General features: G+C 39.1%; 1 protein-coding gene across 4 annotated transcripts; it reads right to left on the minus strand.

The window, feature by feature from the left end:
- Window positions 1-1424: 1424 nt before the first annotated feature.
- LOC309491975 (uncharacterized protein) lies at window positions 1425-26480 on the minus strand. 4 transcript variants are annotated; one of them, XM_082160919.1, is made up of 4 exons: window positions 26335-26480; window positions 5500-9522; window positions 3344-5379; window positions 1425-2148 (listed from the first exon to the last, which is right to left on the minus strand). In XM_082160919.1, the coding sequence occupies exon 2, from the start codon at window positions 9458-9460 to the stop codon at window positions 7949-7951; it is 1512 nt and encodes a 503-aa protein (XP_082017045.1). In that variant the 5' UTR covers window positions 9461-9522; window positions 26335-26480; the 3' UTR covers window positions 1425-2148; window positions 3344-5379; window positions 5500-7948. The 4 variants fall into 4 exon arrangements, with proteins under 4 accessions (XP_082017045.1, XP_082017043.1, XP_082017042.1 ...); XM_082160917.1 differs by having other exon boundaries at window positions 3344-4966; window positions 5079-9522; XM_082160916.1 differs by having other exon boundaries at window positions 3344-9522.
- Between the last annotated feature and the right edge of the window lie 530 nt (window positions 26481-27010).

Below are 27010 nucleotides of genomic sequence, written 5' to 3' on the forward strand. Positions count from 1 at the left end.
GAAAATGTAAAGTTGTGATTTTCTAGGCTGATATGGCTAGGAACTATACTCTCATTCCTGCGTAATAATCAAGAAACTTTGCTGCCGTACCATGAGTCCAGCAGGCGTAATGATATGACGCAGCGCCTGAAAATAGTCCCCAGCTCGGTAACTTCCAACGTGACTAAAATAGGTCTAACAGGTTAGACAGACTTAGTCCCAGTCACGTTGGAAGTTACCGAGCTGGGGACTATTTTCAGGCGCTGCGTCATATCATTACGCCTGCTGGACTCATGGTACGGCAGCAAAGTTTCTTGATTATTACGCAGGAATGAGAGTATAGTTCCTAGCCATATTAGCCTAGAAAATCGCAACTTTTCATTTTCCGTCGGTCTTAGTACACGATGTAACTATTGAAGAGTCAAGTTTTAAATAGGCTAAATTTCTTTGGTCATTTATTTGAGAGAGATGCTAATGGTCCTGTCTGATTCAATGATCTCAATGATGCTAAGCTATGTTAAAAGTAGTACCGCCGGACCCGGAGATTGTCTGATTGGGTTCGAAAACGGTAAAACTCAACTGTTTAACTCTGGGGGAGTTGTAAAATGAGCCTATTTCAAAAAAAAAAAGTGGAGTATCCCTTTAAATTAGCCCATGATTTCCTAACCCTCAAATCATCCTAGATGTATATGCCATTCTTCTGTTAGGGGGTAACAGTTTAGGACCCAAGGACCAGATGTTTGAAAAAAGATCCGGAGTCAGAATTATAATAAATTGAAGAAAAGTTTTACTGAAGATTGCAGTTTCATCAGCAGAAGTCAGCATCAAGACTCACACAGGAGTTCGTATGCCGACCCGCTTACAATTACAAAGATCACAGCAGTTATACCCTACACCAAGGGGTCTAAGCTGGTTTCTGACTGGCTAAGAACATAGTCTAAGCATATTTCCACACATGGATAGATAGGAGAGTATGTCTCCATTAGTCAAGATATTTGTCGGACGATTCCTAGATTAAGGTCTGCTGTGACCTCGGAGGTCGGAGAAAGGCGTATTTGGGTCTGTTGTTGCATGCCGAAGTGTCCCATAGCTCCTATACAGAATCTGCACAGAACATCCAACGCAAAATACGAATTATAAGCAATAAATGCAGAAAAACTAAATTGTTCATGGTAAGCTAATGTATTTAGGCATTAGTACAAAACATTATAATACATATATTAATCATCTTTGCACAATCCGTTTCTTAATAAATATATAAATCATCTTTGCACAATCCGTTTCTTAATAAATATGATGCCCTACAGTGTCTCCTAATATTATTATGTAAAGTATAATACATATAGAATGTATAATAAAGTCTAACTTACCACTAGTGTTTAGTAATGAGGGAAATTTGGTGACGTCTACGTTCATGCTTAAACCCAGAAATGGTGGACATGCTGTTTTGTGTGTGTGTGTGTGTGTGTGTGTGTGTGTGTGTGTGTGTGTGTGTGTGTGTGTGTGTGTGTGTGTGTGTGTGTGTGTGTGTGTGTGTGTGTGTGTGTGTGTGTGTGTAAAAAAAAAAAAAGGCATTTTTTTGGTTTTGAATTCTGTTAGTTTTTATTTATTATGACTGTATTTTAGGTTAGTTAACCTTAATTTATTTTATTTTGTCTGTTTAAAAGCTTCCAATAATATGTTATTTCATTTTAAAATGTTTTGTTATGCTCTTGTTGTGCACTGAATACATTTAGAATGTAGCATGTTTGAAAAAACAGAAACAATTGAATAAAAAAAAAAAAAAAAAAAAAAAAATCGCAATCTGATTATTTTGTCCATATTGCACAGCCCTAGTGTAAAGTAAACCAAGTAAAATTCTAGCTTCCGGCCATACGCAGTCTACTTGCGCCTAAAGTGTGTCATGGCGTAGCGTAAATATCAGCAGTGCGTCACATTATTTGTATAAGTTGCGCTTAGACTGAAGTCAAATCCATGTTTGTTTGGCCGGACGCTAGTTATTTTACTTTATAAAGTTTTAAATGTGGGCGTCGCTTCAAAAGACGTTTATTAACCCCCTGGAGACATTGTATGATTTTTATTTTTATTTTGCATTTTATTGCATGGCATAAGTATTTGATCACCTACCAACCAGTAAGAATTCCGGCTCTCACAGACCTGTTAGTTTTTCTTTAAAGGTCCCATGACATGCTACTTTTTGTAGGCTTTAATATAGTCCTTAGTGGTCCCTAGTACTGTATCTGAAATCTCTTTCCAAAAATTCAGCCTCGGTGCAGAATTATAGCCACTACAAGCCAGTCCCAGAATGAGCTTCCTTCAGACGGGCCGTTTCGGTGTCTATAGCTTTAAATACTAATGAGGAGGAGAAAGGCGGCGCAAGGCGGAGGGTGGGTGTGGCCTTGACCATGTTGCGCAACGGTACCATACATGTTTGTTTATGTTGGATATATTGCAATGGCACGAAGACACGCAGTCGTTCATGCATTTCAGTTTGACCCAGAATCTGATCCAGATGGAGAAGCAACGGATGAAGAAGTTGCAACTCAGTGGCTCCAGCAGGACGTTTCCGAATGGTTAGTTTAAAATATTATGTCTGGATACGGTACTTTATTCGGATGGTTTACAGTTATTATCATGTAGCTAACGCGAACCTACTGTTGCCTTTTCATGAGAGATCTGTAACGTCTGTAATTTATCTTATTAACTTACAATTACTCTGCTCTGCGATCTTGAAATGCGGATATATAACCGCGCGCCATATAACCAACAGGAAAACGGTTATCCAAATAACAAAGAAATGTACAACACTCGCGTTACAGTGTGTGTAACTTGATGCTGTCTACCCTTACATTAGCGCAAGTAACTGCATAGCTAATGTGACAGCCACATTCTACGTGTAACAAGCTAGGTAACCATAAACAGTAAAGCAACACACTTATATATAATTTGTTGACTTACTTGTCTGACGTTCAGCAAGCCCAGCTCTGTATTTACCATTCGATGTTCATTTGTACATCCAATTATTGAGCAATTATTATGCTTCGCTCGCTCAAAAGCCATGATATCTCTCGTGGACAAACTAAAATCGCGCGTGCGCGTTCTTCCTAGCTCATTTTCGGCGAGAAATATTCTCTGGGCAGGCAAAGCAGAGAAAGGGGACGTAACATTCCTCCTTATAACGTCATAAGGAGGAGATTCAAGATCAGCCCGGTTAAGCTTTCATTTTCTCAAAGGCAGAGAAAAATAGCAAAAGCTCGATTTACACCAATTAAAATTTCTAGAAACTTGGGGACCATATACAGGCTAGGGGAACTCATATTAATGTTAAAAAACCTCAGAAAGTGGAAATTTCATGTCATGGGACCTTTAAGAAGCCCTCTTGTTCTCCACTCATTACCTGTATTAACTGCACCGGTTTGAACTCGTTACCTGTATAAAAGACACCTGTCCACACACTCAATCAAACAGACTCAAACCTCTCCACAATGGTCAAGACCAGAGAGCTGTGTAAGGACATCAGGGATACAATTGTAGACCTGCACAAGGCTGGGATGGGCTACAGGACAATAGGCAAGCAGCTTGGTGAGAAGGCAACCACTGTTGGTGCAATTATTAGAAAATGCAAGAAGATATGACGGTCAATCTCCCTCGGTCTGGGGCTCCATGCAAGATCTCACCTCGTGGGGCATCAATGATCATGAGGAAGGTGAGGGATCAGCCCAGAACTACACGGCAGGACCTAGTCAATGACCTGAAGAGAGCTGGGACCACAGTCTCAAAGAAAACCATTAGTAACACACTACGCCGTCATGGATTAAAATCCTGCAGCGCACGCAAGGTCCCCCTGCTCAAGCCAGCGCATGTCCAGGCCCGTCTGAAGTTTGCCAATGACCGTCTGGATGATCCAGAGGAGGAATGGGAGAAAATGTGGTCTGATGTGGTCTGATGAGACAAAAAAAAAGAGCTTTTTGGTCTAAACTCCACTCGCCGTGTTTGGAGGAAGAAGGATGAGTACAACCCCAAGAACACCATCCCAACCGTGAAGCATGGAGGTGGAAACATCATTCTTTGGGGATGCTTTTCTGCACAGGGGTCAGGACGACTGCACCGTATTGAGGTGAGGATGGATGGGGCCAAAAACCTCCTTCCCTTAGTAAGAGCATTAAAGATGGGTCGTGGCTGGGTCTTCCAGCATGACCACGACCCGAAACACACAGCCAGGGCAACTGAGGAGTGGCTCCGTAAGAAGCATCTCAAGGTCCTGGAGTGGCCTAGCCAGTCTCCAGACCTGAACCCAATAGAAAATCTTTGGAGGGAGCTGGGCCAAAATCCCTGCTGCAGTGTGTGCAAACCTGGTCAAGAACTACAGGAAACGTATGATCTCTGTAATTGCAAACAAAGGTTTCTGTACCAAATATTAAGTTCTGCTTTTCTGATGTATCAAATGTCATGCAATAAAATGAAAATTAATTACTTAAAAATCATACAATGTGATTTTCAGGATTTTTTTTGATTCCGTCTCTCACAGCTGAAGAGTACCTATGATAAAAAATGACAGACTTCTACATGCTTTGTAAGTAGGAAAACCTGCAAAATCGGCAGTGTATCAAATACTTGTTCTCCCCACTGTAATGTTGTATGAATCATGTATGTTGATTATGGTCAGAAAAATCTAGAGAAAGGGTTGGAAATTTCAGTCTGTGTGGAAAAGTGTAAAATTGAAAATAAAGATATTTGAAAATGAACAAACATTTTCTTTTACTGTTTCAACCCCCCTCTTTCTTACCCCAATAATCATTTGCAATTCCTATAGGCAGAGGTATAAGTGAAGTAATCACAGCGGTGCTCAAGGCCTGTGGGCAAGCCGTATCGCCTGCGATAATTAATGCGATATGGCTCAGCTTGTCAGTTATCTACGGCTCTGTGTAGTAAATGCCGCAGTAATTTATCATTCTTTCTATCTAATATTTCTTTCTATCTGATCTATCTATCATTCTTTCTTTCTAACTAATCTATCTATATTTTTTCTAACTAATCTATCATTCTTTCCAACTAATCAATCTATCATTCTTTCTAACTAATCTATCATTTTTTCTAACTAATCTATCTGTCATTCTTTCTAACTAATCTATCTATAATTCTTTCTAACTAATCTATCTATCATTCTTTCTAACTAATCTATCATTCTTTCTAACTAATCTCTTTATTTCCAACTAATCTATCTATCATTCTTTCTAACTAAACTATCTATCATTATTTCTTTCTAACTATATTTTTTTCTAACTAATCTATCATTCTTTCCAACTAATCAATCTATCATTCTTTCCAACTAATCAATCTATCATTCTTTCTAACTAATCTATCATTTTTTCTAACTAATCTATCTATCATTCTTTCTAACTAATCTATCTATAATTCTTTCTAACTAATCTATCTATCATTCTTTCTAACTAATCTATCATTCTTTCTAACTAATCTCTTTCTTTATTTCCAACTAATCTATCTATCATTCTTTCTAACTAAACTATCTATCATTATTTCTTTCTAACTAATCTCTTTCTTTCTAACTAATTATCATTCTAACAAATTTTTCTTTCTTTCTTTCTAACAAATATATCATTCTATCTATAATTCTTTCTAACTAATCTATCTTTCTTTCTAACTAATCTATCTATCTATATATCATTCTTTCTAACTAATATATATATAATTCTAACTAATCTATCATTCTTTCTAAATAATCTATCATTCTTTCTTTCTAACTAATCTCTTTATTTCCAACTAATCTATCTATCATTCTAACTAAACAATCTATCATTCTTTCTTACTAATCTCTTTCTAACTAATCTACCTATCATTCTAACAAATTTTTCTTTCTTTCTTTCTTTCTAATTAATTCCATTTATAATTCTTTCTAACTAACCTATCTTTCTTTCTAACTAATCTATCTATCATTCTTTCTAACTAATCTATCTATCATTCTTTCTAACTAATCTTTCTTTCTTTCTTTACAACTATTCTTTCTTTCTAACTAAACTATCAATCAAACTTTAAACTTCTTTAAACTTCTAACTTCTTTAAACTTCTAACTTCTTTAAACTTCTAACTTCTTTAAACTTCTAACTTCTTTAAACTTCTAACTTCTTTAAACTTCTTCAAACTCTCTGGTCAGGCTTTCTCAAGCCAACTTAAAGTTTGTCTCAAACTTTTTTTTCTAGTTTCTCTTTGTACACATATAGGCCTACACGCTTTAATAGACGTATTCACGTCTAAACACAATCTAAACTAGGGCTGTACCAGAATATTCGAGTATTCGAATATTCGTTCGGTGGGTTGGTATTCGATTTTCAAATTTGACATTCGAATATTCGTTTTAAATTGTTATTTTTATTTTATTTTTTTCACACCTGGCATACCCCTAGAAACGGTTCCCATTCGCGCTTGAATGGGGCTGTCATGCGTTTTCTCAGATCGGATAGGTCTCTCTGATTTATCAATATGAACAAATAAATGTGTTTTTGCAAAACGGATATGAATCCGAACTTCAAATCACGCGCTATAGGCAGATGTATTGGATTGCACGTCACCAGCAACAGATAAGCTGCATTTTACTGATCGTCAGCTAAAATTTCTAAATCAAAGACCGCAATAAGAGAGCGGCAACAGCCCTGGTAAGATCATTTCGGTTCTTTACTTTTAATGAAGTTGATTGTGTGTTAAAGCATCTGCGACCCACTTTCACTTTGATTTGCGATAGTTTGCATGTTGGCTTGATGAATAGATGCTGATCTGCGGTGACGCGTGCTGTAAGCGTCGTCATATCTGGCTATAACATGATATAGCCTAAAACGCTCTCACACGGTTATTTTTTTAGCATTTTTGGGCGAAATACAATACTCTTATTTTAGAGCGCAGAACAGCGGAGTTTGTATGGGCAGAAGTGCATGCCTGAGCTTGTAGGCTATAAGCTGCGTTGCTTTGACATTGTGGAAATAGAATAGAAACAATATATTAGCCTACCCTTTACTGTGTCAGTAATTACTGTGCTGCTGATTTCTGATTTGAGAGTTATTTGTTACTCAGAAAAATATTAGGCTGTGTTTTTTATCACTAGTGCAGTGTCCGTTCTCGGAGCCCTGCGCGCGAGGCGCGAGCGGGAATTAAAAGTTTATTAATTCTGAACGTGTCACGTCTCGCGTGTCTATATTGCACCAAATGTGACACTGCACTCGTGAAGTCGATTGGATGAACGGTTCAAAATGCAAGATAAATAATCTAAATGCAAACAGACAGACGCATAGAGATTCCTGCCTTTATTAGAGAGAAGAATATGTTCAGCCCCCTCCCTCCGAAGCTTCGAATATTCAATGTTAATTCCTATCGAAGCTTCGAAGCTCAAAAAATGGTATTCGGACCAGCCCTAATCTAAAAAAACTATTATTCAATGCATTACTTCTATATAACTATACATAAATCAGAATCAGAATCAGAAAGAGCTTTATTGCCAAGTGTGCTTGCACCCACAAGGAATTTTTCTTGGTACTGAAGCTTCCAGTGCACATATACAAATACAAATACAACAATAAACATAGTAATACAAATTCTAAGAATAAAATATATATAAAAAAAAAAAATAATAGTATAAAAAGTAAAAAACTCCCACTGTCGGATCACATGTGATCAAAGTTGCTCAAGCAAGTGGTAAAATATTTAACCTTGCACTTATATTAAAATCGCATACATAAATAAATCTTGCATGTCACAAAGAACTTGTTTTTCCACCTCCATTTCTTCCCCAAGCTCATAAAATAAATTTGGGTCGCACATAAATTGACAGGGTCGGTCGGAAACCAGAACCAAACAATTTTTTTTAGGCCTAGGGTGATGTGTGTCTAACTTACAAAGAAGAGACTTTGTTTCACAGCACATGACAATAAATTACCGTGATCTCAGACTGTGTTTAAGTGGTTTAAGGATCCACTGCATGGATCTTCATGTGTAGCTTCATGTCACTTTTAAAAGCAAAACTCTTCCGACACTGATCACACGTGTGCAGCTTCTCTCTGCTGTGGATCCTTTCATGTTTTTTCAGATGTGTTGACTGACTGAATCTCTTGTCACAGTGTGAACACTTGTAAGGTTTTTCTCCAGTGTGAATTCTCTGGTGCAGTTTTAAACCGTCCGCTGTAGTAAAAGTCTTCTCACACTCACAGCACATATACTCTCTCACACCAGTGTGAATTTTCTCATGTCTATGTAAATATTGCAGCAGTGAAAACCTCTTTCCACACACAGAACATGAATGTGGCTTCTCCTTCATATGAACTGTCAGGTGTGACTTCAGCTCTGATGACCTAAGAAATGTTTTGCCGCACTGATCACATGTGAACAGCTTCTCTCCGGTGTGGATCACCATGTGAACATTAAGGGCTGATGATCGACTGAAACTCTTCCCGCACTGATTACATGAGAACGGCTTCTCTCCTGTGTGGATCCTCATGTGAACATTAAGGGCTGATGATCGATTGAAACTCTTCCCGCACTGATCACATGAGAACGGCTTCTCTCCGGTGTGGACCATCATGTGAACATTAAGGGCTGATGATCGACTGAAACTCTTCCCGCACTGATCACATGAGAACGGCTTCTCTCCGGTGTGGACCATCATGTGAACATTAAGGGCTGATGATCGACTGAAACTCTTCCTGCACTGATCACATGAGAACGGCTTCTCTCCAGTGTGGATCCTCTCATGTGTTTTCAGATGTCCTGACAGACTGAATCTCTTGTTACAGTGTGAACACTTGTAAGGTTTTTCTCCAGTGTGAATTCTCTGGTGCCGTTTTAAACCGTCCGGTGTAGAAAAAGTCTTCTCACACTCAAAGCACATATACTCTCTCACACCAGTGTGAGTTTTCTGATGTCTATGTACATGTTGCATCAGTGAAAAACCCTTTCCACACACAGAACATGAATGCGGCTTCTCCTTCGTATGAACTCTCAGGTGTGTCTTCAGGTCTGATGCTCTAAGAAATGTTTTGCCGCATTGATCACATGAAAACGTCTTCTCTCCGGTGTGGATCATCATGTGAACATTAAGGGATGATAATTGACTGAAACTCTTTCCACATTGATCACATGTGAATGGCTTCTCTCCCGTGTGGATCCTCATGTGAACATGAAGACTTCGTTTGGTTGTGAGACTCTGTCCACACTGAGTGCAGGTGAAAGATTTCTTGGCTCTCTTCTTTAAAAAAATATTTTTAGTCTTTGAGCGACTCAATGGTTTTCCTTCAGGATTGACATGATGTTCCTCCTTCACTTCACTCGGTTCTTCACTCTCCTCCTTCACTTCATTCAGTTCTTCACTCTCCTCCTTCACTTCACTCAGTTCTCCACTCTCCTCCTTCACTTCACTCAGTTCTCCACTCTCCTCCTTCACTTCACTCAGTTCTTCACTCTCCTCCTTCACTTCACTCATTTCTTCACTCTCCTCCTTCACTTCACTCAGTTCTTCACTCTCCTCGCTCTCTTCCACCGGGTCTGACAGGAAAGAAACAAATGTTACATTTAATTTTCAGTACATCAAAATAATTCAAAGAGATAAATATAAAGTGAAGGACATGAATGTGAGCCCTGATGTAATAGTAGAAAGTAGACAACTGCTATAAAATATTATGATAATTTGATGCCTTTTTATAATTGATTATATGTCCTTGAAACTTTCCATGAACGAAGTCAATTTATCTTCCAATTATCATATTTAAAACATTATAGGCACAAATCCCATGTTTCTTTAGCAATAACTATTAATTTGATCAATGACACAATTATCTAACATGATATTAACATTAAAATATACAATACTGCCATGTTTCGATACCAACTTTGAGATTGATATTTATTTGACTAAAACCGTTAATTATTAATGGCCGTTCACACTAGACTTTTCCTTGCACTGACTTCCATTCATGCGCATGTTAAAGTGGGACACCAGAAACACAAGCTCAAGTGAATTACCCTGTGACAAATAACACAAGTGTTTAGCATTCAAGTGGAGTGGGATTGTTTATTTTAAAATTTGTACTTATTATTTGTTATATGTTAAATTTATTATTTCTCAGTCATTACACACACATCCAAACTTTAATTGAGGATAGTAAGAGTGCAAGGGCTTTAGATACAGCTTTGGATGTGACTAGCTTAGTGAACACTGTCCATTGTTGGGTCCCCAATACCGACTAAGCTAATGAAATATATGCTTCCAAAGGTCATAGATCCTCTTCTTAATATCATTAATTCCTCTTTGTCATTAGGATACAACATTACTGAGACTGCTCTCATTAGAATCACAAATGATTTGCTCTTATCATCTGATCATGGTTGTATCTCTCTATAGCCTAAGTGTTACTCGATCTTAGTGCTGCATTTGACAGTATCGACCACAACAGCCTTTTAAATAGACTCAAACACTTTGTTGGCATTAGTGGAATTGCATTAGCATGGTTTAAATCATACTTATCTGACCGTTATCAGTTTGTAGCAGTAAATTAAGAGATGTCTTATAGATCACAAGTTCAGTATGGCGTACCACAAGGCTCAGTACTAGGACCGTTGCTGTTCACTCTGTACATTCTACCATTAGGAGATATCATTAGGAAGCCTGGCATTAGTTTTCACTGTTATGCTGATGATACTCAGCTCTATATTTCTTCAAAACCTAACGAAACTTACCAATTCACAAAATTAATGCATAGCAGATATAAAAAACTGGATGACTAGTAATGTCCTACTACTTAATTCTGAAAAAAAAAAACAGATTCTAATTATTGGACAAAAAGTCATCACGTAATAACCTAGAATACTGTCTAACACTTGATGGCTGCTCTGTCAAGTCTTCGTCGTCGGTGAGGAACCTGGGTGTGCTCTTTGATACCAATCTTTCATATGAAAGTCACGTGTCTAAAAAGATCTAAAAAAGATCTAAATTACGCCATATGCTCTCAATGAAAATGCTGAGCAATTAGTTCATGCGTTCAAGACATCAAGGCTAGATTATTGTAATTCTCTACTGGGTGGTTGCCCTGCACGCTTAATAAACAAACTACAGCTGGTCCAAAACGCAGCAGCTCGAGTTCTTACCAGAACCAGGAAGTATGACCATATTAGCCCGGTTCTGTCAACACTGCACTGGCTCCCTATTAAACATCGTATAAATTTTAAAATATTGCTGATTACTTACAAAGCACTAAATGGTTTAGCTCCACAGTACTTGAGCGAGCTCTTAACGCATTATAGCCTAGTCCTTCATGTCTATTACGATATCAAAATTACGGGCAGTTGAAAATACTTAGAATATCAAAATCGACCGCTGGCGGTAGATCCTTTTCCTATTTAGCACCAAAACTTTGGAACAATCTTCCTAACATTGTCCGGGAAGCAGACACACTCTGTCGGTTCAAAGCTAGACTAAAAACACATCTCTTTAACCTAGCATACACATAACACATTATAGACTTCTATAACACTTCCCATAAATCCGGACGTACTCGTTACATAATAAGAAGAATGGTATCTACGCTAATATTAGTCTCTGTTTATCCCGAGGTTTACCGCAGTCCATCGGATCCAGGCCGTATCCAGATCTGATTAAGGACCAGCGCCTGGACATGACAACAACGCAGTCCTGAACTGTCAACTAGTCTTCTCCCCTATGAAGGCCTCCTTCCCTTTACCTCTATACAGATAAAACGTTGTCGGGATAATTCCGGTTCGCGTGGCTACGCGGACGCGACGACAATTTCTGTATTATAAATCTTTAAGGCATAAAACGTAGTTTGTTGAGAGTTGATTTTGTGAAGGACTACACGCCTGCGCACATATTCAAACACGCATACCTATCGCCCAAACACGTGATGCACATATGCGTGCCTTCTGCATTTTCCCAGATTTGCATTTCAGAGGTTTGCGCAGAGAAAACGGGTAATCATTTGCACCTTCGAACCTATTTCAGGGAGTGCGTTCTCGAGACACTAGGCACTTTTTTGTGCGGATGGGCAGCCGGAGCGAGTTAAAGGGCACCTCTTATGGAATTTTGAAAATGACCTTTCATGTAGTTTGTAACATAGATCTAAGTGAACAAAAACATCCTGCAAAGTTTTATAAATGAAAGTTCACCGTAAAAAAAGTTATTGTCCCTCAAAAGTAGGAGTCGACTGAGTCAATTTAATGAATCGTTTTTTCATTTAATGAGTCATTTTCCTTTTCGTTGTGACGTCAAGACGAAAAAAATTCAAATTGACCGCGCCCACTCATTGCGCACACACGCAGACACCAGGGAAAACTTGAAAACATCATGTCGACAAAAAAACGCTGTGTTCTGAAGTGCGAATCAAAAGCGACCTTTTTTCACTGCCCAGGGACGAGCATGTGAAGAATCAGTGGCTAGAGTTTATATTTACAACTATACCACGCAAGTAACATTATAGCCCAAACCTTGTGCTGTGTTCGCGTCATTTTAATGACGATTGCTTTACAAACTGCTTTCAAGTGTGGATTCGCGAGCCGGTTGTTACAGAAGGAAAGTTCAGCAACAAGTTTATTTGGATCAGCTTCCTCCCTTGAATCACAACTTGTAAGTATTATTAATAATTGTTGCTTTTATGTGTTATGTAGCATGCTCAATAAGTATTTGTGTGTTGTGTAAGTTACGATCAGCGCAGCTTCTAGGTCTCCAATGTAATTTTTTTTAAGTGAAATGTTAGTTGTTATTGGATTTGTCAAAGAATAGAGCACTACCTTGTAGTACTGCAGTGCTTTGTGACACCTTGAGGCTGAGGCCAGCAACTCGCCCTAGGGTGCCGGCTTGGGACCTGGCAATAGTTTTGGAAGGCCTGTCAGGGACTCCATTCAAGCCCCTAGATTCGTTCTGACTTTCAAGACCATCTTTCTTCTAGCTATTTTGTCCCTCAAAAGAGTCGGAGACCTTCAGGCCCTTTTCGGTTTCTCCCACCTGCCTTGAGTTTTCACCCAGGATGGTCAAGGCATTCTTATACCCTAAGCAGAGATACGTCCCGAAGGTGCCGACCAATATTCCGAGGCCTATTGTACTGCAGGCTTTCTGACCTCCTCCGTTTACTTCTTCAGACCAGGAAAAACTGAATCTCGTGTCCAGGGCGAGTCCACAGGGCTGCCCAGTGGAGAAAATCAGATCAGATGTTTGTCTGCTTTGGATCACCCAAGAAGGGTCTTCCAGCCTCTAAGCAGACAATCAGAAAGTGAATAGTTTAGGCTCTCTCTCTTCCCTATCTCCCTATCTATCTCTTCCCTTCAAGAGGTTTGTGATGCGGCGGGTTGGTCCTCGCCGCTCACATTTGTGAGATATTATAGCCTGGACCTGGACGTATCTTGCCGACAGTTTTACATACAGGCAATTTTAAGTATGGCATATTGGGAATTCTTGTTCCCAAAGCGTCATTGATGCAGCGCGAGTTCCCTCGAAAGAAAAAGTCTCAGGTTACCACTGTAACCCTAGTTCCCTGAGAAGGTAACGAGATGCTGCGTCGCCCTGCACATACTTCCTGCATCCCTGTGATCGACTTTGCTTTGGCTCTCGAAGCTAGCGCCGGTTGCACAGGATGTGCTTTTATCCTTTACCCGCCCGTGACGTTCCTTCTTTCCAATGGACTAGTTGACATACGTGCTTCAGACGTAATCACGTAGGGGCGTTCCCAAATCATCATCGACGCAGCGTCTCGTTCCCTTCTCAGGGAACTAGGGTTACAGTTGTAACCTGAGACGTTTTCTTTGTAACAAAATACTGTTGAAAAACAAACAGAACTAAACTACATTGTGGAGATGATTCGAGCACTAGGGGTAGGAATCTCTAGGCACCTCACGATTCGATTACGATTCAGAGGGCTGCGATGCGATGATAAAACGGTTATTGATGTATCTTTTTTCTTTATAGATTTTCTTTTTTACTTCCAATATATTTTATTAAGTAAACAAATGAAAGTGATTTGGCAATAAATGTAGCGATAGAGTTTGTAATTCACTTTTCTTTTTCCGAGTTGGGTGGAAGCTTTTAAGGTTGTCCTGGTTTCTGATCTGACGTGTGGTTTATAAAAGAATTATGCACCGAATTTGAATGCTTCCAATTAGATCTCGCTGCGATGTTTTTAATTCTGCGGTGAATTCAAACGCTTTCTCACTGGATCTCCCAGCGCTGTGTAATAACAGTATCGTGTGATTGAGATCGGCCCAAGAATAAACCTGTTCTGTTTCATTTGATGTTTCTTGTATGTAACAGAAGATTGTAATGCAGAGGGTGCCAGTCGGATTTCTCGCTCAACCATCATGCGTCTCTGCCTTTTGCGTTTCGTCAATATTTCGTTATCAATGAACATTTCCGAAATCGAAAATTTATTTTTGACATTTGTGATTCGATTCAGAATCGTCAACATCGCGATGCATCTAAGAATTGATTTAATCCCCCACCCCTATCAAGCATGTTGAAAATTATTCTTCAATCAAGTTCTCTTACATCTACGAAGTAAATTAAATGGCTACTGTTTCATACTGAGGTAACTGAGGCTTACTGTCTACTGTAAACCACAAATGACATATTGCCTATTCCACATCTCAAGCGCAGGCATAACGTTTGCCACAAAGAACCGGCAAAAGTAATGATTATGCATGAGACATTTTAATTGTTTATTAATAAACTAGTGATTTCTGTCAGTGTCGGCTGCAAACAAAGTTGGTGATGCTGACTCGCCATCCTCGCAGCACTTAGTGAACGGGCCTATAGAGAGAAATGCACACTTCATACGAATTAGCCTACATAAGCAGAGAGTAGGTCAGTTCTTTTCGTTTTTAATTGTTTTGTTTAAAGCTGCAGTCGGCAAGTCTGGCAGATTGGTTGACTTAGCCAAAATTTTGAATGTTTACAACTCTCATGCCCCTCCCCCACTACCAACGAGCACCCTCCCATAGACGTCGTGTTCGTTAGTGCATGTGTACCTGATTTTCTGTGAACGCGCGCATCTCTTCAGCATCAATCAACACCATGGACTCGGAGGTAGGCTGCCCTGGCTAATCTATCCATAGATAGCAATAACAGAGGAATTGGAAGCTTGGTAGTAGATTTTCTCTCCGCCATCACGCTTCGTACAATCTTCAGGCGAACTTCAGGCGTGTCCTGTGCATGTGATATTATAACGTGCGCGAGCCGCGAGGGAGAGGGGATCTGTGACTGTGGCGTGTGCACGACATGTGATTGACAGTCAGATCTCACACCCCCCTGCGCTGATTGGACCTGATGATCCGGGAGCCGTGGATTTTTGCAAAACAAATAACACGCTCCAGGTGGAGTTAGAAGCTCTGTTTTTTTTCTAAAACCACTTTATTTATGTTGTTCTGTCGGATTATAGTGTCGATTTCACTGAATATGATCAAAAAAATGTTGCCGACGGCAGCTTTAAAAGTACACATTTCAAGCTTTCTATACATATTTCTCAGGTCTGTGAGGCAAACAGCTTATACACTGAGTTTCTGTTAATTTATGAGGCGAGCTCCAGTTCACGCGCCGGCGCCTCCATGTCCTGATTATATTGTCTGCTATATTTGCTTCTTATTTATTAAATCTAGGCAATTTGTTGATGAAACATTGATTAAATTAAGTTACAATTTATACAAAACGAAATTCACTATATATGTATGCCCAATATATCAGGATACATATGGAGAGGGTCAGACATGATTTTGACCACTTAAGTTTTGATTTGTAGAAAGCCTTTTCGTTAAGAATTTTGCCTTCTCACATGGTGACACAGGTTCGTGGATCTGAGTGTTGTGATTTCGGTTTCATGACTCTACAGCCCTAATCAACACTTATTCAACAAGTCATTCGGGATCACCAGCTGATCAACTCACTTTATTCTGAGTGTTTGCTGTTAGAAACACATTATTTGAGTCAGATAGATGACAAAAGCCTATTAAACTGCTCAATTGAAAGACAATACTGTCATTTCTCACACTATGACATGGATAAAACATCAATAATACATTTTACACCATCATGACTATAAGTTTGCGTGTGCACTCGCAGCCTTTTGTTCTGTGCAAATGTAAGTTGTAATATTGTGTTTATTTTGTGTAGGCCTATTTATATCTGATTTATCTCATACAGGATGCATTTGGTTAAGAATTAATGTATTAAAGTGTAAAGTGTACGGCAATGCACGACTAATAATGACTATTGGACTGTCATATTACATAACATTTTAAAGAGAACAATATTGTAATAAAACATTTATTATTTGGGTTTAGTTGCCGTGTCGCGTTTATCCAGAAATAGCGCGTCCACAACATGAGTCTTTCTGAATGGCACTAGGGTTGTGCCGATGGACGATATCATCGTCCATCGTGATGGCTGACCGACATCACGATGGAGAGCCACCATCGTGATGCCACGCCCCCCACCCTGTCAGACCAGCCCAGTCTCACGGCAGTTCGTTTTCGTGTGTACACCAGTGGTTGGGAACCTATGGCTCGTGTGGCTCGCAAGGTCTCTCACCCTTTACCAACAAACGATAAAAAAAATGAAGACGTGTGTGTTCAGTGCTGTTCGCGAGTGTCACGAGTCACCACAGCAATCTACCAAACGCTTACGTTTCTGTGGTAACCTAACAGTTACTGCTCCTGCACTGGGATTCAAGCAGAGCAGCTTGTTTAAGGTGATGGCGAAATTCAGTTTAAAACAGCAATGAAAATGTAAAAGTAGGCTTTATAAACTTTAATATATCCTTTTATTGAAACGGGTGCTTTGCTGTGCAAAGAGAAACATTTCACCCGTTGGCCGCTGGTACTTTCACTTTTGCCGCAGAGACCCTTTATGTCCTATAAATGTATCGTATTGTTGATAATCCGCGCAGATTTCAGTTGACGATTATGTAAAGTTCATAACAAAACATGAATGAGAAAGAAAAGAGCAGGATGTGCTATTGAAAAGAAATATTAAAAGCACGGTAAGTCGCGAAAGAGAACTGAATTCTACTGACAGGATGGTGCGCGCGCGCTCCGAGCGCAACATGGTCAAGTAGTCTTTGTCTTCGGTTGCGCGCCTGAACGGCCAAATAAACATAGAAATATTTCAAAATGCCAAGCCGAGTATTCCCGTGGCGTAAACACAGTAGATGTAAGTAGCTACAATGTGCACTCTCCGTGTCTCTTCGTGATCGTGAGCACACAACCCCCCTCCCCCCGACGATATCATCGTCCATCGCGATGTTTTACTGTAAACATCGTCAACTGCCAATTTAGGGGACATCGCCCAACCCTAAATGGCACGTAACCAGTGATAGGAATAACGGCGTTATAAATAAACAGTGTAACTAACGTTATTATTTTCAATAACGAGTAATCAAGCTAATTACTGTTACTTTCCTCCGTAACTTACAACGCCGTTACCGTTACCGTCACTAAAAATGCGCCATTACTATAATTGAGCTCACTGAAACAGTTTTCATCTGAGTAGACTCTCTCTCAGCCACATGAGCTGCAAAGTTTTTTCTCTGGTGTGTGTGTGTGTGTGTGTTTATGAGGCGCCGGACTGGCTCGACAGTGCGCGAGAGAGACCGAATGTGAATTACACATTTCAGCATTAGAATAATCTCTGTAGCATATTGGTATCATATAGCCTACAATGTTTAAATTAGTTATAACATAAACTCCAAAATAACCTGCAGGGAACGATGATAATATTTTAATAAAGGTGTCCTAGAATTTGAAATTTAATTTGTCTTGGCATAGTTAAATAACAAGTGTTCAGTACATGGACATGACATACAGCGAGTCTCAAACACCATTGTTTTCTCCTTCTTATTTAAATCTCGTTTTTGAAAAACACCCCTGAAAAATAGGCGAATCTCCAGATAACACCGACTGACGCAACAGTCGGGATCATTAATATGTACGCCTAGGGCTGGGCGATATGGATGAAAATTGTATCGCGATATAAGCGTTTCATATCGGTCGATATCGATAATTATTGATATTTTTTATGACCTATTTAAAATAAGGACCAGGACAATTTCCTCGTTCGCTGTGGCACTCATTTTCCACTTATCACTCCACGCCAGTTCTGTTACTGAAGAATCCAACACGAGACAATGATATGGCGCAACCAAACATGATACTGTTACATGACTGGCTGTTAAGGGGGTCGCACACCAGACGAGAAGTGCAGCACCACGTCTTAAATATTCGAACACATTTTTCTCTATGAGTGAGCTACGGCTCAGGACCTTGTTCAAAATCCTGCCGCGCCACAGAGCGCCATTTACATAAGTTTATATTACATTTACATTTATTTATCTCAAATCATAGTTAATACTGACTTCACCCTGTGCTGCTATATGCATTCAGTTTTACATTCATTTACAGAAATCAGCTGGTGGAATGAAAATAGCTGATGTTATCGGATTTTCAGGTGATATTCTCATTAACGGACACTCTGAGGTAAAGTGTTCAGATCACAGACTCAGCAACTATTGTATTTAATTGTACAGTACAATCATAACATAGTACAAACTAGGGGTCGACCGATTATCGGCGCCGATATTAAGCATTTTTATTGTTATCGGTATCGGCCATTTTAAAAACCGATTTGCCGATAACATTTTTTTTTTTTAAATGCGCGATCTGGCACTGATCCAGCCACCTCAGTCAGAGCGCACTGCTCTGTGTCCTAGACTAAGCCCCGCCCATCGACCATCTGATTTGTTGGGAGTCACAAGTCCGGCCAATCAATACGGCTGGCGCGGCTGGAAAATGTTCCGCTCTCACACCGAAAGCACTTGCTAACAGGAGCTGCTTCAGTGATCAATGATCATCATCACACATCAGTTATCTATCTCTCGAAGGTAAGAAAGCAGTAAACGTTCCTGAAGTTGCATTAAATCATTACACTGAAGTTGCAAAACACCTAATCGATTTATGATGACAAGCGCCGTTCAGTTATTATACTGTGAATTCCCGGTCAGTGTCCGTCATTGCAGTGATATGCTTTAACGGAGCTTCACATCAGTGCTAGTGAAACTAAAACGTACTTCTCTCACCATTCGGCCAACTTAACGTTATATTGTGAATAGATTATCAACACGAATGAATTCACTCACATCTGCTGCGGTTTTTGTGTTGTTCACATCGCTTCACTGAACATCAGTGTCCGTTCCGTTTGGGCTTTTAGTCAAAAAATTGCGCATATTTGGAGAAATATTGCATTGTTCTCACGTCACATGATTGCAAAATAATTTGTCACAGATTCAGAATTATCATTATGCAATTTTGAAGAGCTGAAAGGGCATCAAGCGCGAGCTCTGACGCCCGCGACGCGAGCTCCCTATCCCTGATTAGTTATCTATCTCCGCGGCCGCGCTCTCTCATTTGACGAATAACGTTAGTTGTCAATAATCTCACATTGATTGCACGTTTCTGGATGACGCTGTCCTGTATACTTCCTAGTTTGTATCGTCGTGATAAACAGTCAAACAAACATTTCACACATCAAAAATAAAGAAAAAAAAAACACTATTACAATATGGTTTGTATGTGATCTTAATGCAATTCTTCTTGGTATATTCATATGAATAATGTTCACATTATGCATGCAATAGCAGGTGTAGTGATTAGCTGCAAATAAAATGCTAAATATAACATGCATACACACACACACATACATATATAGTACAGTATTATATATATATATATATATATATATATATATACATACTGTATGTGTGTGTGTGTGTGTGTGTATGTTATATTTAGCATTTTATTTGCAGCCAGAGGTGTGGACTCGAGTCAGACTCGAGTCATGAATTTGATGACTTCAGACTCGACTCAACAAAATGTACAAAGACTTGCAACTCGACTTGGACTTTAACATCAATGACTCGTGACTTCACTTGGACTTGCGCCTTTTGACTCGAGAAGACTTGCTACTTCCCATGAAAACTGGGGGAAAAAATGTCCACACGGCCGCGCCGCTCTCAGTTTATCTGCATCTGTGAAAAAAATGTGCACCAGCTGTATGCATGCAGCGAGCGCGCGCGCTGCCTGCACGACATCCAAACACTGTAGTCCCACGTTGTTTTGATTCGACAGCATATAACGCCCGTTTCACACAAACTCCGTTTGCAGTGCGTATGCGCCAGCGGTGCGTATTTTTTTCCGTAACCATGTTAACAGGTTAGAGCTTTCACACTGCACGCGGTTGCAGTCCGTCGATCCGTTCCAGGTGCGGTGCGTATACAGCAGTGCAGAGATCGTTTCCGCACCGAGTCTATTTCTGCTGTGCTGCACATGTGCTGCACGCGCTGAATTAAAGTGACAGCGCATGTTTCGTGGTCAAAATGAACACAGATTGACCTAAAAATTTAGTAATTTCACCATAAACGCGATTAATTAAATACTATAATCACTTATAGACCAGGGTAAAGCAAGGAAAACTACAATTTACCTCAACAAGGCGACATAATGAACGACACTCGTCTAATTCGTGCAGGTGGAAAAACATGTTCCTTGTGACATGCGAGATTTATTGTATTAATTTAAATATAAAATAAAAGACATGAGAGTCGGCTGTTTTTTTTATACAAGTAGCCTACATGGTTAAATATTTGACCACTTGCTTTAGGAACTTAATATAAGTAGAAGTAGGCTAATGCATTGAATAATAGGCCTACGTTGTTTAAATTGTGTTTAAACGTGCATACGTCTATTAAAGAGTGTATATGTGTAAAGAGAATCGCAATGCTGAGACGTTAAGACCGGGGTAGCCTAAATCAAGGGAAAATACATATTTCAACAAGGCAACATAACACTCGTCTCATTCGTGGAGGTGGAAAAACAAGTTCTTTGTGACATGCGAGATTTATTGTATAAAGATTTAAATTATGCAAAAGAAAGAGTATGAGTCTGCTGTTTTTGTCAATTTTAAGTTTTAATTTAAAATGTAGGCTATGCGATTTTAATATAAGTACATGGTTAAATATTTTACCACTTGCTTGAGCAACTTAATATATAATTATATAAGAGTAATGCATTAAATAATACGTTGTTTAAATTGTATTTAAACGTGAATACGTCTATTAAAGAGTGTATACGTGTGTACAAAGAGAATCGCAATGCTGACAATTTTTTTTTTTAAATAAAAGATGCTAATAACTTCTGGATTTGAAATACAAATAGTGAGTATGTATTTGTGGTACAGCCGCGGATCACGCACTGCAAACGCAGCATATGTGAAAGCACTATTGCGCGTGCTGGTCTTGCACCGCATACGCACTGCAACACGCATTCCAATTATATTATCAGGTTGGTCCAGTTTTTCAGAAGTGATAATTTTGAGGAGTGAGGATTTTATTGATGACATGTTTAAAAAGGTTTAGGCTAAAACGACCCATGTCTATTTGAAAGTTAAACTGTTTTGCAATATGAGGTTAATACAATACAGGACTGAAGCTGCATGCTGTGCATTGTTCTAGTGCAATATGCTGTTGAAATACAAGCATTTTTTGTGAAAATTAAATTTTCTGTTTTTTACTGTATTTGATTAATGTCATTGTATAAAAAGAGGTTTAAATAAATACAAATCTTACAGACGTACATGATTTGTATACATTTTATTTCTGTGGTAAGAGGACTTGAAATGACTCGAAACTAAAATGGTAGGACTTTGGACTCGACTTGAGACTTGTTGGCTTTGACTTTTGACTCGACTCGGGACTTGCCTCATCTTTGACTCGACTTGACTCGGGACTCGAGGGCAAAGACTTGAGACTTACTTGTGACTTGCATAACAATGACTTTGTCCCACCTCTGTTTGCAGCTAATCACCTGCTTTTCACACACGCGTACAGAATAGTCACCTCTATTATTTGGATGCTCCCACTACTTTTTATGTTTGTTGTTATTATTAATGATGTTGTTATTATGAATAGTTCTCAGAATTAAAGATATGTTAAAATAATTTAAAGAGAGTCTTTGTCAGAGGCCTTTTTATTCTTAATTTTGACATTAATTTAAATTTTTACACTAGACACATATCGGTTCAAAATATCGGTTATCGGGCTACTTGATCTGTAATAATCGGTATCGGCATCGGCCCTGAAAAATGCATATCGGTCGATCCCTAGTACAAACATGATCTTAATGTCCTTAAACATAACAATATTGCTGGCCATAAACTGAGAAAGTGCGCGTCCGGTGTGCGATACCTCGAGTTGTCCTAGACTAGACGCGACGCGGCGTGGCGCTGCGCTTCTCGTCCGGTGTGCGACCCCTTTAGCGTGTCACACTCCCTACGTTGCTAGGTTACCAGAGAGTGAGTGCCTTTGTTCATGCAACCAAACTTGCTTCACAACCTCTGTTTTTTTAAAAGAAAAGAAAATTATTGAACGTTTTATTGAACGCATTTTTTATTGATATTGATTACGTGTCTATCGCGATACATATCGTTATCGTTTTATCGCCCAGCCCTATGTACGCCTCCAAAAATTTGCATATGCCAGCCCATGTTCAATGCCATAGTTCTGCAGGTGAATAAACAAGCAAGGATCATAGGGAAAATGGCAGATCTATCTATCTATCTATCTATCTATTGGATACCGCTACAGTTCAAAGTTGTTAGTTTGCTCTGCCCATTTCACCACGGACTGTTTTTTTAACCTGGAACAATATCAAGCAGCCAGGCTTCTCTCTGCGTCTCATACCGACGAAGGGGGCAGTTTCAACTAACGTTATATTCCCGCAAGCGGTAAGTAGTGATTTTATTAACGATAATTTACACTGTGTTATCTAGATCCAGCGCGATATTGTTTTTTCCTCGAGAGACATCATGGCTTGCAACAAACGAGCGAAGCATGGCAGTTGCTCAGTGTTTGGATGTACAAATGAACACAAAAGTATTTTTTTAGTTCCTTCATCCGAGCCTCTGGAGAAGAAGCAGTGGGTTATGTGAAAATCTGATGCGTAATTGTTCAAGTTCAGAAAGATAATCTTTCTCTCAAAGTTGTTCAATACTGTTTATGCATCAGTAAATTAAGCCAGTGACTAAACGCTCAACTTCACGTCGTTTCTCGCAGAAACTGCGTTGCAGTGATAAGATCTTCATTCACGCGATCAACAGGCTGTCATCTGCTCAATGCTCATCACTGCAACCTTTTCTGTGATGGGAATAGATCTAAATACTTAAAACTTCTCACGATTCGTTAATCCCGATAGCTGTAATAGTAAAAACGTATAAAAGCTGTAATAGTAAAAGTTTTCCAGATAGTTCTACATGTAATGCCAGATATTTCATATGCAAGCATGTCAGCCAATCACAGCAGTCTTACATTGAAGTCTCACAGCAGACACGCCCCTTCAAACAGAGTGTTCAAATCAGGGGATAAAATCAGGCTAGGAAATATGCCTTTTATTTCTAAATTATAACAACTTTAGATCTAAAAAACATACTAACATTATAAGGGCACCCCAGGAAACATTATAAAATAATAAAACAATCCATTCTAGGGCAACTTTAATATAAGTTTATAAGTGTCTCTCACATTGTCCTACAGCAACATTAAAATAGTGTAGATAAGTGTACAATGTTTTATAATAATACAGTGTTCTATTTAGTGCCCATTTAACATTTCATATTGGGGGTATCCAAGAAATTTCTTTTATTTAAACTTTTTTTTTAAAGTAACGCAATAATTACTCTCCCTGGTAATTAGTTACTTTTGTAACTTTTCTTACTTTCTCAGCTCTCAGATTCTGTCGATTTAATTACGAAATTCAAACAATAAACACAGTTTTGGTGCTTGACAAATCCCTGAGAGTTCAAGCGGCACGTGAACCGATCATCTGTTACTCGCCGCGTCTTTAAAATGCGAACACATTATTCTCTCTGAGTGCACACACACCGGCGTCGCCATTCGGCGTCTGTCCACGGCGCCCAGCAACGGCTCAGGACCTTGTTCAAAATCCTGCCGCGCCACAGAGCGCCATTTACATAGTTTTATATTAAATGTACATTTATTTGTCTCATATCGTCATTAATGTATATACTGACTTCACCCTGTGCTGCAATATACATTTAGTTTTACATTAATTTACAGAAATCAGCTGCGTTGATGAAAACTGCTGATGTTATTGAATTTTCAGGTGATATTCTCAATTCATTCAGTTAACAGACGCTCTGAGGTAAAGTGTTCAGACTGGAGACTTAGCAACGATTGTATTTAATTGTACAATACAATCAGTACGCTGCGCTTCTCGTCTGGTGTGAGACCCACTGACCGTAGTCAGACCAGGGCTGGACTGGCCATCGGGCATACCGGGCATTTTCCCGGTGGGCCGACGTGCTTTTTGGGCCGACACATCTCATACATAATTTTTTTTTTTTTTTACGCCCCATAAAATTTGTACATCGGTGGCCCATTCGTTTTGTTTTGCTTAATTGGCGGCGCTGGGTTTGTGCCGGTGTAATGCATTGGTCAAATGTATTTTTTTTTCTGACAGACCGGCCCATGAAACACGTAGATCAGCGGCCCATTGGTTCTTTTCTTGATTGACACTGGGCTGGCCCAATCACAACTTTAAACGAGTGAGCGAGCGTGCAGCAGTGTCAGTGTGTATCCGTCAAAATAGTCAGCAAGATGGAGAAGAAACGCAAGGAATGTGCAGAGAAATAGCGTGAAAAAATATAAACAGGCCCTTAAAGCAGACACTTTATGTGTCAAAATATATGTTTTCTAACCTTCATCAGCTCCAGTGGCAGATGATGATAGTGAGGAGGATCAGGAGAGAGATGATAAAGTGTAGAGTCTGCGGTAAGCAGAACTACTTTCAAAACACTTAAGCTATGTCATGAGTGTAGGAACCCATAACCCAGTTACAGATCATTTCCACATCTGCATAGTTGACGATTACCGCAATCCACTAGAAATTTAATGAGAGGCGTTTGTAAACCATGTTTTCCGCCAAAATAAAAGCTTGATGCAGTTTGCGTCAAAATAAAAGATCATGTGCTTATCTCTTTCAAGTATAGAAATTGGTACAAAACTAATTATGAAAGTTTCCTTTATTTTTTAGTGCATGTTTTACAAAATATGGCTATTACTGTCATTGGATTAATATTATAACTATTATTATGTAGTAGGTGTAATGTAAATAGACACTAACTTTTAAACAGTTAAAAGAGTGAATTTTTCTTTGTTTAATTTGCACACTGAATATGGGTTGGAGCTTTTAATTTTGAACTCTCAAAGTGCACCAGATTGATGAATTTAACATTAAAATGCACAACATTTTCTCACGGAAACTTTTTTTGTCCCAGTCCAGCCCTGAGTCAGACCAATGTCGTCTGCAAATTATGCAAGACCGTCGTCGGTTTCTCTATGTTTATTTAACACTTTGCACTATTTTATTACTCTTTATTAAGCATTTCTTGATTATAATTATTTGAGTGTTTTCCATGGTTGTGTTGACATTTCTGCCTTTGTAACTGAGGGGATTATAATCAGAGGAGGGTTAAGTTTAAAATATTTTTTTTTTAAATGTAATATATTTCTCTCCTGGTCCTTTAAATATGTAATTATCAATATCGATAGGAAACACTTAGGCTACTCATATTGTGATACAGTTTTCAGCCATATCGCCCAGCCCTACTACAGATAAATAACTACAGCAGCATAATATGTCCAAATTAATCTAAAATCTTATCTAATCTAATCTAAAATATAGTTTAATCTTATGATTCATTAATCACTATAAGTTAGATCATTATAATAACATTTTATATGCGCAGAAACTGAAAATGTTCATAACACTTTTGAAAATAAAGAGCACCACAGAGCACTATTGTACGAAGAGTAAAACGCTATACATAATTTTTAGCAGCTAGGCTATTGATTTAATGTCTCACCTGGCTCATTATAGGCTGTATGTAAGAGTAAAATAAAGTAAAGCATTTAGCAGATCTGTTCCAGTATGACACTTGAGATCGATGTAATCCATTCATTCCCTTCATAGATCTCAAACTTTAACGTTTGACTTGACAAAACAATCACACAAACGAACACAACATCGCTCAGGTCTGAATGAACTCAACATATTCTCCTCATGCTCGCTGCTGCTGCACTAAATGTTTATATCAGAAGGAAGACGCCAGAAAAGACGCACAAGTATCGCTGTGATCGATGAAAACAATACAGAAATGAGCCTGTCGCTTAACCAAACTGTATAAAGTGTGTGTGTGATGGTTGTGTAAATATGATAAATACCGTGAACTGCTCTCCTCACCTCAGAAGACTCGACGCTTCTTCTTCTTCTTTTTCGTTTTTATTGGCAGCTCGCTTCTCAGATAGAGCATTACCGCCAGACTCGACGCTAAAACGTTCAATGAGGGAAGAGACCGGAAGAGACGGCGCGAGGCGAGCGAGCGGTGACGTCATCGGCACGCGCGTAGTACGGGACACCCCCGCAGCCAATCAGGACCACGCAGATTCAGCTTCATTAGTAGCAGTGTATGGCGTTATATATGTGCCTCATTCCTGAGCGAGTAATTGTAAGTTTTGAGCACAGAGAACTATATTTTGCAAGCACATTACATTATATTTTGAACAGAAATTAACAATCGCAAAAAAAAAAAAATTCGTTTGAGCAAAGAAAAAATGATTCCGTGCTCAATAAATGTATTTGCTTGCTATTATCCATATTAACGTGCAATAATAACCCCTCTCACGCAGTTTACTCAGGTGCGCTCTCACAAACTTATTCTCTGCGCTCCTGTAAAGTCCCTCTCTCTCTCTCTCTCAACCTCTTAATTCTGTGGGCGCTCAACTCTTGACACACACGCTCGCTCAACTTGCAACAGCGTTACAAGCAGAGGTGGGTAGAGTACCCAAAAACTGTACTCAAGTAAAAGTACAAGTACTTATATAAATATTTACTCAAAGAAAAAGTAAAAGTAATAATC

The sequence above is a fragment of the Leuciscus leuciscus genome, assembly GCF_965113295.1.
Source record: "Leuciscus leuciscus genome assembly, chromosome: 1".
Lineage (NCBI taxonomy): Eukaryota > Metazoa > Chordata > Actinopteri > Cypriniformes > Leuciscidae > Leuciscus > Leuciscus leuciscus.